Source organism: Abramis brama (assembly GCF_963993115.1).
Source record: "Abramis brama genome assembly, chromosome: 17".
NCBI lineage: Eukaryota > Metazoa > Chordata > Actinopteri > Cypriniformes > Leuciscidae > Abramis > Abramis brama.
The window spans coordinates 17,222,572-17,237,294 of NC_139979.1; the positions used below are offsets into that span (position 1 = coordinate 17,222,572).

General features: G+C 38.7%; 1 protein-coding gene across 2 annotated transcripts in view; it reads left to right on the forward strand.

The window, feature by feature from the left end:
• The first annotated feature begins 1,892 nt into the window (after window positions 1–1,892).
• bcam (basal cell adhesion molecule (Lutheran blood group)) overlaps window positions 1,893–14,723 on the forward strand; it is a 53,057-nt gene continuing 40,226 nt past the window's right edge. For both annotated transcript variants that reach the window (XM_084088805.1, XM_084088804.1), the window contains exon 1: window positions 1,893–2,095. In XM_084088805.1, the coding sequence (XP_083944931.1) occupies window positions 2,032–2,095 (64 nt within the window). In that variant the 5' untranslated portion in view covers window positions 1,893–2,031. The remainder of the gene's footprint in view (window positions 2,096–14,723) is intronic.

Genomic DNA, 14,723 nt, shown 5'->3' on the forward strand with positions numbered 1-14,723 from the left:
AAATCACACATACACACACACTTTGGATCACTACAACATTCGGGGTCAACATGAGGCTCTGATGTTTTCAAAGAGCAGTGTCTGGACAGTGGAAAGGTCACAGAGTCGGTTTCAATTACTAGTATGCTCTCCTGTCCTATAGCTGAGACAGGAAACCTCACAACTCTGTGCCATACAGCAGCTTTTACAGGAGTAATTCCTGTTAAAGGAACCTCTTGTTGTTCCAAACCTGTGTTTTTTTTGTTTGTTTGTTTTTTCAATGGATTTTAAAGAATCTTCATGCTGCTCTTTTTTTTGGAACATGAGATTTTAAATTCCGTTTTAGATTTCCGTTTAAATCTCATTTTCCATTTTCCATTATGTTTTTCAGACAAAGCTATTGTATGGCTTGTGCAATACTTAAATGGTGCTCAGTTAGTTTTGTCTATTTGCATTTTCTCAGTGGCCAGGGAGGCAGTTCCTCTCAATCAATAAATCAATGAATCCATTAATCAATCACCTAAGAATTAAAAAAAAAAACTAAATAATCTATAAAGGTGGTCTCTATTACCTATTTGACTATAATAGGTGACCAACATTTCAGTAGTAAATTATACATCAAAAATGTCTGGTGCCGATTTATTGTAATAAACATTCAAAAACAAATATGATTTTTTTATTTTTAAAAATCAGTCATTTGAGCATGGGATCAGGAAAGTTTTACCTTATTTCGGAAAACCACGTCACTGATTTAGCCCTTTTGGAGGTTGACTCTTGTGAACAATCTCTACTATCAAATTACTAACTGTTATTGCTACATGAAAATTCATAATTTTCCATTTCCACAGAAAATAACATCATACATGTTTGTATCAACATGAGGGAGAGTAAATGTTTACAGATTTTTCATTTCTGGTTGAACCTTTTACAGCCATGCTTTTCATATCAGTCTGCCTCATCTCTGATGTTATTGTTACTGGAAAATACATATTTCTTTAAGAAATTTCCCAAAGCAAGGCCTTATCTGTTTCTTGAAAACAGACTTTAACTTTAACCCATTTTTCCTAGAGGACCCTTTGAATATTCCCTAACTTCTGGATTTTAGGCGTTAGAGTATAGCTAAAGCAATGCTTGTGCATAGCCGGTGTCTATGTGAACTTTGAAGTGCAAAGAGTCACTTCAGGCGTCATGAGAAAGGCAGTTTAATACATTGCTGTGCTGTCATGACCCAAGAATAGCGCAAAATAACAGTAATGAATGACACAGCTGAATATACCACACCGCATCCTCTCCCTCCAACACAAAAGCTCCACCTCCTGTCTTCTCCCTCATATTCTTTCATCTCTTTGCCCTACTCCATTTCCCAAGCCCCTCTCCTCTTATCGGGTTCGATAACGCGCTCTCTCTCCCGCGCACCCAACTCTTGCCCTGAGAAAAGTGAAGCAGCTGTTTTGCTCCAGCTATCCCAGGAATGCCTGTTTGAAACCAAGTGTGGGCTTAGAGACTATTTCCAAAGGGACACACAAATACATTGTCTAAACCGATGGAAGAGCTAGAAACAAGTAGCCTACATGTCAATCACACAAAACCTGTAATCTATAGCCAGCAACACGTTATATATGTTTACCCCCCACGTTTTGTGCAAGAGTAAGTTAGGCTACTACATAGGGCATCAAAACAGCCCTGTGACAAGATTAATCTTATTCTTAAACTTATCTCGCATCATTTTTTATTCAAAGTATTACCTTTTTTTATAATTAGCCGTTGGTATACCGTGTAAAAGTCTTTCTCGTCTCTTGGCTGTATGTGTTCACTCCAGTAGCACTTTACTCGTTTGGGAAGAGAGAGGATAGGGGAGGGGCGCACGGTCACCTTTTGTGCAAATATATCAGCCAAGTCACTGCCATCCGCATCAGATTTCTTGCGCCAAGAAGGACGGGGGAGCGCACTAGACTGCTGCGTGTGAGCGCGAAGGAGCTGTACCGAGACGAGACGCTGCAGAGAAATACAACGACGCGACGCGAAACAAAGCCGCCAAGTTAAGACGCAACTATGGAGAGAACGATGTTGGGACGGTTCGGGGTTTGCTGCACCTTGCTTGCTGTAGCGCTGCAAGGTAAGGAGGCTACAAATGAGAATAGGCTACTTAGAAAATTTGCGATTTTACTATAGGCTAATTAAAAGCATAAATTATTGTTTTGTTTACCCAGTCACAAGCTTTACTTAATAATTTTCAGTGAATAAACGTAAATGGTTTGTTTGAATGTGGAGTAAATTAAGAGCAGGTTACTTTTCTGTTGGTTCTTGGAACAACCTGTTACCGTGAGCGCAAGTTGAAGTGTCGAAAGGAACTTTAGGGGGGACGTATTATACAGGTTATTTTGTGGCTGTCGGCGTCTATGAGGGTATGTTGCTCATGTTTAAGTCAGGGAATGGTTCAAGGGTTAACCTGGACTGGTCTTGGTCTTTGAGGAGGGGAGGGTCGCTCCTGCTCCGCGCGCGCTGTCGCCGGATAGACGCGCTTGCTTTCATCCGAGTTCAAGTGTGCGGCTGCCAGACTCCAATATAACGTCAGTATGATTATTATTACGCGTTATTGATATTTGGATTTACAACCTCATTCTTAGATTTTTTTGAAATCAGATAATATATTCTTAAATAATGGCTTAAATGAAATCTTTGTTAACTCGTCACCTTGCGTTTACAATGCGGTTAACAATTTTCGACATTTAAAACTATAGTTATTTATTGAATTATTGAATTAAACTATTTATTGAATTTATTACATAAATCTTGTGTAGATGTAAAACTACCAGAATTGTGTGCTTCGGTGCCATTATTATGTAGCCTACAATACAAATACAAGAGTTAAAATATGGGTATATGCATGAAAAACAGCAAAATCAGTTTCTGATGAACGCAACTATCAATTTTCCTTTGTTAAATTATCTTTTTTTTTTCTTCAATTATATATGAACGTGCTTTGTGCTACCAAGGTCATTGGGCCGTAACTGTCTGCACCCTGCGGTTCAGTTAGTAGTTTTGTTCTGCTTTGAAGTGTTTGGCAGCCTATGACCAATAATGTTTCAGCACAGGGGCAACGTGGCCCCTCCTCTAGCTCTGCCTCAGACTGACCATCTTTACCACCTCTCTCGCATATGTGTTGATGTATTACCACTTTTAAAATGAAGCCTAAATGCAAAGTAGTACACTGTTTGACTTGTGGATAAGATTTCATTTTGATGCCAAATTTACATTTATGACAGACAATTTGACTTTAGTCAGTATTGAGAATCTATATGTTTTCCACTTTAACATGACTGTGAGTAAAAACACTCATATAAAGATGCTCCCTAAAAACTAAAAAACCCTCCCAGGCATACATTCTTCTTCATCCCAGAGGTACTTGTGTTTTATCTTTCTGTCTGCTCTTAAGGCTCTCTCTCGCTCCCCTCCCTTACTGTGTATCTGGTTCTTCCAGTGTTCTCACCTTCTTTCAGTTCTGCGGCTATCGGAAGTCCTTTTTTTTTTTTTTTTTTTTTACCTATCCTATCCCTCTGCACCATTCCATTGTTTGAGACTCCTCTCATGTCCAGAGTTTGAAAATACGCGTGGAGCAACAGACAGATGAAGTGTTTCTTCTGATGAGCTCAGTCAAGTCTCCAGGCTGCTGCGTTGGTGTTGAATGCACTGATCAGTGATGCTTCTGTTGCTCTGAAAGCAGGTCCTGTGAGATCTTCTCTTCTGTAGCTGTTTTCTCTCTCTCTCTCTTTAACTCAAACGGCATTAGGAATTCACTTTTTTTTTTTGCATGTCCTTTAATTGGGCTGATCATGGGATCCGCAGTTACTTTCTTTTGATGCCAATATCTGTCAGATCTGATGCTCATACCTGTCCCACATGATCCGTGACTTCTCATTGGGTCTGAAAATCGCTACACTTCCACAAACACTGCAGCATCTTCATTCATCCTTTGTGCGTGTCCTCAGAAAAACCTGTTTTGATGACTTTATCCTCTTTCCGGGCATAAATTTCAATTGATCTGTAGCGTTTAACTGCCAAATGACAGCTGCTGGAACTCTGCCCGTTCATTTCAATTTGTTGCCTACCTCTCCCAGAGGTGTGCCAGCCTCTGCTAGAGCTTTCATATAATTTGCCTCATAATGGAAGTCTCAGTGATTAGCATTTAAAATGGTTCCCGTCCAGCCTCATATCGGAGCCACATGACCTTGTTACTGTAACCACCAGCACTGATACCAAAGCAATAACCTCTCAGGTGATATTTCAACAATATAATTTGCGTTTTCAATCCCTAGTTGAGTATCCTGAGGCGGTATCGGTGCAGCACCTTGGTGGCTGCTCATTTGATCGTGGTGGGATGTCAGTAGGTGGCGTAAAAAATTGTTGAGACAGCTTGTCAGCTGAGTTTTAAGGAGCCGCGCAGAAACAACACGGTTCCCTTCTTTGTCTATTTCCCCCAGTCATTTCCTTGCTTACATTTTCTCCTCAGCAGAACCTCCCCAACCGCAGCGGCATCAAACGTGAGCACGCACACACATCACCCCCTGCAGCCGGCAGTAATTATTATGGAATTAGGAGGCTTCAAATTAAAACCTGCTCTTTGTGCTGGGCCAGCAGATAAAAGCCAATCTTATGTCTGAGGTTGCTTCTGCGAGCTCAAAGCTCCTATAGATATCCATCCACACACACCTGGCATAAAGCTAGTCACGCACACCTGTGTGTGCAGTGTCAACCCACACGTTGTGTAACCGTTCAAACCAAGGTGCTAATTTGGCCGGTGATGATGATAGCAGTGGAAAGAGGCGGTAGAGTGTGTGATTTGGCTCTCTGCTGTGGGCCCCAGTCTCTCGGATCAGCTTTGTGATTCATGCCCGTGAGGAGGGGGGAGTCACTGCTTGGAATGAGAAGCATTCAGCAGGGGACAGGTTACATCTCGCCCCCTGACTCTTCAACCCCCCCCAGATTCTCTCTCTTTCTATCCCGTCTCTATTTCTCTGCCTCTCTTTCTTTCGGCACAGATGGACGCGCAGGCTGCCAGTGAAAGCAAGTCACGCAACCACAACACACATGGTTTTGATCCAAGATCACAATATGGCACTTTGGTGTTAGACCATAGATACTTTTTTACACATAGGTCACATTTTAGTGGTTTAACAGCCTCATGACCCTGTAGAATGTGGAAATTAGACTTGATTATCAAAAAATGCCATTTACAGATTGACATAACTATAGCTGCATCTGAAATCACATACTATTTGATGAGGTACAGCATTTGAAGAACTCGCATGAAGAACTCACTTTGTGGTTAAAACAAAAAAAAAGAATATAGAAAATTAAAAGTTTTTTATTTAATGTTTTAAACTGAGGAAATTAAGACATCTCATCACGTGACCTACAGCATCAATTGCGTTGCTTCTCTGATTCACAACTTCTCTCCTGTGGCATCATGGGATAGTAAAGTGTCCACAGTTTGCACAGTTCACAATCTCGGCAGAAGTATAGGGTCATTTTTGCCTATTATTTTATATTGTGAATTCAGATATACTTCTCTTTTTATGTACTGTTTTTCACTTATGTAGTAGGGAAGTTTTTCACTTAGGGAAGTAGGCACATTCGGACACAGGGTGTTACTTCTTAGAAGAAAGTCTAAATGATTCATAACACCTTAAATTATAATCAAGAGTGTTTGGGCTTGTTTTAATTGTTCTAAGACCCATCATGAAAGCTTGTTTTTGGATTGGCAGCAGTTCTTTTGGCAGCTGGTTTGAGGAAAGCTCACTGCTTGCTGGCACAAAGCAGCAGCAACCACATGGTCACTCTGAATGAGAGATACTAAGCAGCCATCTTTCATCTTAATATCATCTAAACCAGTATTTCTTGATCTTTTTTGTCTTGGGTATCCCCACAACTATCTCAGGAAAGCGACACCAAACCATAAATGTGTTACTTTTTTCACTTTTATAATATGTACAGTACATCGGATATAATTTAGCATTATTTTTAATGTTATGAAGGTTGTCACTATTAAAGTATTTCACTTTTAAACTAAAACAATTGATTGTGTAGCTTTCTCTATCTTTAATGAAACATCTGAACTTGCTTGTGTTTGATTTTTAACAATTCTGATGGCAATCGTGGATAAGCTTTATAATCATTTATAATCATTTTGTATAGTATGTTTTATATGTTTAATAATACAAAATAATTTTTTTAGCGTAAGTACCTGGTTTTATGTGTTGGGAATTATTAAAGGGATAGTTGTGGCCCAAAAAATTTAAATTCTGTAATGTACTCCCTCATGTTGTTCCAAACCTGTATGACGTTCTTTCTTCTGTGGAACACAACATATTTTCAGAAATGGCTCCAGTTCTTTTTCCATGCCGTGATAGTCGATGTTGTTTTGGGCCTGATTGTCTTTCATTAAATTAACAAAATTCTCTCAAATATCTTATTTTCTGTTCAACAGAAGAAACAATCATACAGGTTTGGAACAAAAAAGATGAGTAAATGATGACAGAATTGTAATTTTTGGCTGAACTAAATTGTACTTTTGAAGTGAATGTAAACGTATTGACTGATCTGATGCTGCTGCAGATGTTGCACTACCAGACACACAACACACACTGAGAGTTTTAATGCTGTGGATTAGCTCTGTCTGGCTTACTTCTGTGTATGTTAGTCTCTCTCTTTGTTTTCAGTAATGGCGGTGGTGTTTGCGATCAGTGGGTGACCATTGATGTTTTCTGTGATTTACGGTTGGTATTGTGCGTGCTCCGGCATAGATAACTGCCTCGTACACAACACAGAGGTTGAACGAAAGGACAGACAGCATGTCTATATAGAATCTGTAATGCCAGGAAAGAATTTATTCACGCAGACCTGCTGAGCTCTTTCACTCAGAATTTATAACCATTTCTGATTGAGTCATTCTTTCATAAAAAAGCAGCATCTCTCTATCTCCCCTCCCCTCTTCTTCTCTGTCTGCACTCAAGCCCCCGACCGATCCTCCCATCTTTCATGAAATCTGGGTCCTGCCCAGTCCTTCAGCATTCAAACACTCTGCCCACACTACAAAGCATCCTGGCAGGGCAGAAACAGAGATAGAGGAAGTTCGGTAGCCTGATGCCCTTTGATTTCTCCAAGACTGCAGCTTCAAGGCTGTTATTAGTGGCATACAGGAAACAGTGGAAGATATGGTGTGTGTGTGAGTGCGATGGCTGTTTTCTGTGAAGGATGTTGAAGTGGTCTGATACTAAAGTGGGGAGCCGAAGGATATGAGGCACAGTGAAAAGCTGCATCTGTGTGCTGGGGCATAGTGCTTTGAAGAATTGGTGCTTCAGAGGCTCTTTGGGGAGACGAGGTTAAGAGCGGCTGATCCATTTAGCTGTGGAGATTGTAAGGGCGATTGGCCGACGCAAATCCTGAGGCCTCTCACAGGCATTCTTAATGGATTCAGGGCTGATGGGTTTCCTTTTGGGGAAAATATCGTTTTTTAGCGAGGAACTTAGGTCATGCTATACTATCGGCCATCTTGTAGTACATTGCCGCATCTCCCTAAGCTCTATTATACCAGTATCGATTTAGAGATGGACATTAGTTGTTCTGCATTGATTTGTTTCTCCTAGCAGTGTTTTGGGATTTGGTTTACAAGAAATGCTTCATCTTGGCGCACTTCTACAGCTTGTCTTCTGTCATCGGTGACCTGTGGCTTAATTACATATAGGGCTGGGCAATAATAGCTTAAAAAATTATATTTTACATAAACTATTTAATATTTAAATAAATATAAAAATATTTGAAAATACATATATCCATAAATAGAATGCAGTAATATTATATATAAAATATATAATATTTTAAATATGAGGATTAGAACAAAACACTTAACATGGTTAAGGTGTTTATCTGACAAAATAATTTGGCAAAAACAAAATCTCATAGGAAGACCCATACATTAACTGCAACATAATCAGTTATTAATTTTGGTTCTTGTTTCTTGTTTTTATTTATTTGTATGACAGCCTGGCCAAAAATTATGTCTGAAGAATTTGGCATGTTTCATTGCGTTATCACAAATAAAACAACTGACTATACACAATATACTTACAAAATCTTTAACACCTTTTTAATAAGATTTGAATAAAGAGGGAAGATGACAATTTTCCTAGGCCAGACATCATTTTTGTCCAGTACAGTATAATAATAATAAAAAAAATTATTTACACTTTTTTAAAACATATTTAACATATTAAAATTTTCACATGTATTTGGTTCTAGAATCTGATTGGAACAGGGTCATCCCAGCCAGTCCTTTGGGAATTTGCCGCTGGCTCTTATGTAGATAGTGGTTAAACATGAGATATAATTCATTTGGGGTATTTCAATGGGCAATCTTTGGTCTAATTAATCTATAACTTGTTCCAGAAAATTAAGTTTCATAACTTTATATTTAGGCTATATTTCACTTAAAATTCTGCTGCTTATTGTAAATTTGACTGAATTGTTTGCTTGTGTTTATTTCCTATTGTCTTTTATATGGCTATTGTTAATTTAGATATTGTTGTTCAATAAATATTATTTTATAAATAAAATGCCGTATTTGGCATTGAGAAAGGACAGTGACATGGACTTTATTATTACGCCATTAGGGTGGCAAAGACTGTCTTTACGAGTAGCCTAAGTCAGAACACGGAAGTTGTTTTAGCGCTGTTGCTGGAAAGACAAAGATGAACAAATCGCTTTCCTCAGCGGACATTCAAACTGATTTTTTGATATAATATTATGGACATCGACCTGAGGAATGAATGCCAAATCAGATGCAGGTAATACACTCGTTTAGTTGATCACCATAATACTGTAGGCTACTCTAATACAACAAGCTTCAATAAAGCAACTCAATGTTCCTTCGTTTACTCTAAAGTGACGTTTTAGAATTAGTAAAGGAGGCTTGGGCTCAACTGTTTCTGTGCAAAAGAGGGGTTTTAAAGACACTCCGTTGTTGTTTCTTATATATTTACTCATATTGCTCATATATATGTATGTATAATATTTTATATAAAAATTAAAATGTTTTAAAAGCCGTATATTATTAAATGTTAATATCTTTTCTTTAATTTATTTGCTTTTAAATAGTGATTTTGCAGCCATTGTTGCATTTCAAAATGTTAATGTTAAAAAAAGTTCAAAGTTAAATATAATCAAGTCATTATTTTATTAAATGATTCACAGAAATTATTCACACTTATTAACTCTGATGACATTTGAAGTTTGCGAGTCTTAACACTTTCATATTTGCAGGTTGTGAAACTAGGGAAAATGGAGACTATTGGTCCATTGGTCATTTGGTCACATCTCAGTTGGACCTCCATCGCACCTGGTTTAAACTGTACCAGCTTTACCTGATGTGACTGAAAACAAAGTCATGTTGAAACAGTGCTTGTTTAAGAGCTCTTTAAACATCCTTTTCCTCACACAGACTGTGACCATTGTCTTCATACTATCAGCTGGCAAACATTCCCTGGAGAACAGTCTTCTGACGCAAGGGAGAGAAAAGCCTTTATAGCCCTCAGCTTACGGCTGTTTGGTTAGTCGAGCGCACCCCCCAGGCTGAGCTATTCACTGCCCCGCACTCGACAGACCCTTCAAGATGTGGTCTTGCTGAAGATTACACACACACACACAAACACTATTTGTAATCCTAATCTTTTGTTTGCACTCACACCACCTGAAAAATATTCACACAGATCGTTTAGTTACGAGAAATGTAAAATGTTTGGTTCTTGTTTGATGTTCACTTACACGTTACAATTTTGCTTATCACTGTTTAAATATTGAATCATAGTTCAGTGGGTGAAACTAGACATCCATGTTTTGTGTTTCCGACTGTGATTTATCATCAGCAATCTACTTCACAATCATTCTTTCTCCATTTTGCACAGTGTGGGCCTTTAACATGAAGGACACTTTTTTTCCTTGAGACACTATTTTTATTTAAATCTGGTTAATGGTTAGCCGAGCATTGTTAACCTCTTCAACGAAAATGGACACTGTTTGACGAGCCGCATTGTTGATTTAATAGTGCTTGACCCGTGAAGCACCACAAGGCCCTCTGGTGAATTTAAAACAAATGAAGTGCATTTGGGAGTATGTTTATGTCTGAGGTACATTATATTACATGATTGAAAAATGCTGCAAAATAGCAAGGTGGTTTCTGGCCATTCAAATGTGTGAAAAAACATTTATAATATTTGCACATTACGTGGCCTGAGGGATTGTGTGCGAGTCAAACATTTGGGGAGGGTCTGAATGTCTGAGATTGGGGCTTCCCCGTTCACACGCTGAGATTGGGTGACCGATCACATTTCATTCAGGAGACAGATGTTCAGGTGATTACCTGCGGGAGAAGAGTGTATCTCGCTTTACTCAACCTCAACCCCCACAGCCTGCTCTGTCTCTGTAACACACACTTCGCTGTCGTGTATGCTGTAAAACCTGTGTGTACATGTGTTTAAATATGACCAGCACCAGAAGAAGTTATATAGCAAGGAGCTGAAGACTTATATTACCAACGCCTTGCTCTTGCTCTTTAAAAATTCACTTTCTTGATCAGTATTTTTGTCTCGTTTTCCACTGAGAATATGTAAACATCATTAAAACAACATGATAAATGTACTTCATTAGCAAAATTACAAACGACTTCATAAAACTTCAGAGTATATATATATATATATATATATATATATATATATATATATATATATATATATATATATATATATATACATATATACATATATATACTGTATATATCACACAACAGCTTAATATTTTTGTGGAAACCTTTCAGGATTCTTTGATTAACAGAAAGTTCAAAAGAACAGCATCTCTTTGAAATCTTTAACATTAAACTTTATAAATGTCTTAGCTATCACTTTTGATCAATTTAACACACCCTTGCTAATATATAGCCTTTTTTTTTGCAAATAAAGAAAAATAAAATACACTTTAAAATTGTTTATCTTACGCAATCGTATGCAATTTTGCTTCTTAAATATATTTATCTGATTTTAAAGATGTTTATACATTTTCACTGAAAAACATGACTTATGATTTATTTTGGGATTGCTCTTATTCTCTCTCCTTCGAAACCCTTCATCCCTGTAGATTAGCAAGCACTCTGCTTTAGTTTGTGGTTAATGAGTGTCCCTGGCTGATAGCTAATCAGGAAGGTGGTCTGATGGACCCCAAGGACCGCAGTGCCAACTCTAATTCTGTTGCCTTTCTGATTGACACACAGCTTGATAATCATATTCAGGCCTGCGGGGCTCCAGCATTGGTTCCCCCCCTTGCATAATCTCAACCAATCAGTGATTTCCCTGTACGGTATACCAGCATGACTGACAGCTAGCATGGCTACATTTCCAATTGAGTTTCAGGTTTCATACCTTGTCATTTCTTAAAGGTTGTAGCCATCCATTTGCTCTCAATTGAAATCTTATTAATGGACAGTAATTGGTTTTGGATTTAATTTTCATTTGCAGAGAACACAGATGAAATTTGTAAGATTCACATTATGCTTCAACTCTTTTGGGAAGGATATTTCTATACCAGCGCCAGGATCTCAGAAGATAATATACTGGTTTATTGAGTTTTGAGAAATAAAATGTAGCACAAATGAAAATCTTGTTATGTATTATCAAAGGATATGGACTTTGTGCGATCAAATTAAGCTTTCATGAGGGCCAGTAATTCTTTGTTTGCTGTCTATTCCTCACAGAGTCCAGAATCTCTTAAAATACAATTAAACAGACAATGGTGGCATTTGGCTTACGATGGATTAGTTCAGTTCGTTAAAAACACAGAAGCTCATGAAATGGTTCTGCACTAAGACACACAGGGCTTTGACTCTTTAAGACAGACTTAATTAGACTGTTATTTTGGGAAGACGTTGACACGCACTGGAAGATAGAATCTGTTGGGCATATGTTTGAGGGACTTTGTTGGTGTCTTTGGTCCTCCTTGTGTCTCATATGGGGTGTGGAACGCCCGCTGACAGTGGCGGCTGTGACTCCACACCTTGGCTGAACATTTTTGGGACAGCGGTCAGTCTAACCCCTCCGTTCCCTGCCAAGTAATCATGGTGATAGGCACGTGGAATTCCCTAGTCAATTAACAGTTGGAGTGGGAGTAGGAGTGGGCGTGTGGGCGCATATTGACTGGTGCAGTGGGGAGGGCTGATGGAGCGAGAACAGAGGACACATGTTCATTAAAATCATCCATCCTGGATCAGATGGTAGATCTGGAGATTTTTCCCTCCCTCCCCGTCTCTTTGAAATGCTTGTGTTGCCCGTTTGTGAGTGTGATACTGTACCTCATTGGGCTGAAGGCAACTTTCTCACACTGCTCTGCCCTTTCCTTTGTCCTTCATTCATTCTCACTCGCTTTGTTAACGTCTCTCTTTTTTCCTTTGGGGGAAGCCCCTTTCCTTTTCTCTCTTTTTGTTTTTTCTCTTTTTAGCTGCTGTCACTATATTCTGCAAATGGTGACATCATGTAAGTCATACAAGTCGTACATACAAGCCAGTATAATCAGAAGAGAAAATAAAATCCAATACGAGTAATTATCAAAATGCAGCTGATGGCTGTGGAATTCAGTTGCAGTTTTCCTTTGGCATATACATATACCTTGTATATTAAGATATTTTGAAGAATATGGGTAACCAAACAGTTGACGGGCCCCATTGACTTCTATGTAAAAGAAAAATATTATTCAGCTTTGTCATCACAGGAATGCATTACATTTTAAAATATATTAAAATAACAGTTCTTTTAAATTGTAATAATATTTCAAAATATTACTGTTTTACTGTAGCTTTGATTAAAGCAGCCTTGGTGAGCTTTTTTTTTTTTTCAAAGAGACTGCTATCAGAAACTTTTTATTTTATTTTTTAATTGTACCGACCCCAAAAGTTTGAATGGTAGTGTTTTTATTTTATTTTATTTATTTATTGGTCATGTGGGTCCAGGGCATTTAAATCCATTTATGTCTTCTCAATTTCTGTATACATGTGACCACAAACACACACACACACATACACATGCTCTTGTACCTGTGCAGCAGTTAAAGGACAAGGCTACATTGTTAAGACATTCCTGTGGCTGCCGGAATGCAGGTATTAATGCGGAGTGATTAGACACAGCGAGAGAACAAGCGCAGAGAGGGCTGGGAGGGGGTAATGATAGAAAGGAAAAAAGAAGGACAGAGGGGCTGGATTGGGGGAAAACGAGGGGAGAAGGGAGTGATGGAGTTTGAGGTACAGAAACATATTGCAGAACGAGGAGAAGACCTTGTTTTGAAGAGAGGATTCTGTGTTAGTGAAGGTCAAAGGTCACTTTGTTTTCTGAGGTTTGGGACAATTCACCCAAAATTGAACATTGTGTCATGACTGACTGTGTTTTCAATGCTTTTTGGCATGCAGTTACTGTACAATGAACGGGAAATGAAACTTTTAAGCTTCAAAAGGGACCAAAAGCAATTAAAAGTATCAAACAAGTGACCCATGTGACTCGTGCATTTTATTCCAAATCTTCTGAAGCTGTACAATAGCTTTGTATGAGAAATAGACTAAAATTTAAGTTACGCACTAAAAATCTTGACATATGCCCTAGCTCTCCTTTTTACGTTCATGAGAGTTAATGAGAAGTGGTGATTTCCAACTTGTAAATGAATTATTTGACTAGAATGTGTTGATCTGATTCACGAAACCTGTCTCAATGATTTGTTCAGTCTGACTGGCTGAGTTCAAATCACAGACTCAATGATCCAGTTGAGTTGCATTTTGAAATCAGTTTTGGTTTGCTTCTCACATTTTAAAGGACTTATATAGTGCATCAATCGAATTGACCGCTTTTATTATACGTTCATGGTCCTTTTTGGAGCTTAAGGCCCCAGTATCCATAGACTGTAACTGCAGAAAAAAGTCTTCAGAAATTATTTTGGGTTCCCCAGAAGAAGAAAAAAGTCACAGGTTTGGAATGATACGTGGGTGAGTAAATGATGGCAGAATGTTCATTTTGGGGGGAACCATCCCTTTAAGTTTAAGTGTGTTGACAGTGTTTGTGTTTCAGGAATGTGCTTTGACATAAATAATATTACAGTATGTATATGCATGTGTTGATATTAGAGGTGGAAATATGCACGTGTTGATATTAGAGGTGTGTCGGTGGTGCATTGCTATCAAAACATGAGCGTGTGAAAATTGTCTTTTTTCATTCCAGAGAAGAGTTTGGATTTAACTGTATTTAAAAATAGGAAGTGGAATGCCTGGGAGGTCCCAGCATTAACGATAGCAGTACCAGCTGGTGATCGGATCTGCCATGGATCTGTGAGAAAGGGAGGACGAGAGCGGGCAGGGGAAGGCGGGGGTTGCCTGTTGGTGCTTCCATGGTGAGGGCAGCATTGCCAACCAATGTCAGTCGTGCCATCTCTGCTATATGGCCAGGTGGCATCAACCAGCAACATGTCCTGGCATTAACTACTACACAGCCCTTCCAACACGCAAGGTGGTGTAATCAATGTCAAAGTCAACCTCCTCTACCCCATGATCTGCCCTAACCCCTCCTAGAATCCCCCCCACCCATCTCTCCATCTGCTTCCTATATGTGCTGGACAAATGGATTGAGGGTCCGTCTAACATTTGTGGGTGTCCCATATCAAATATTAGA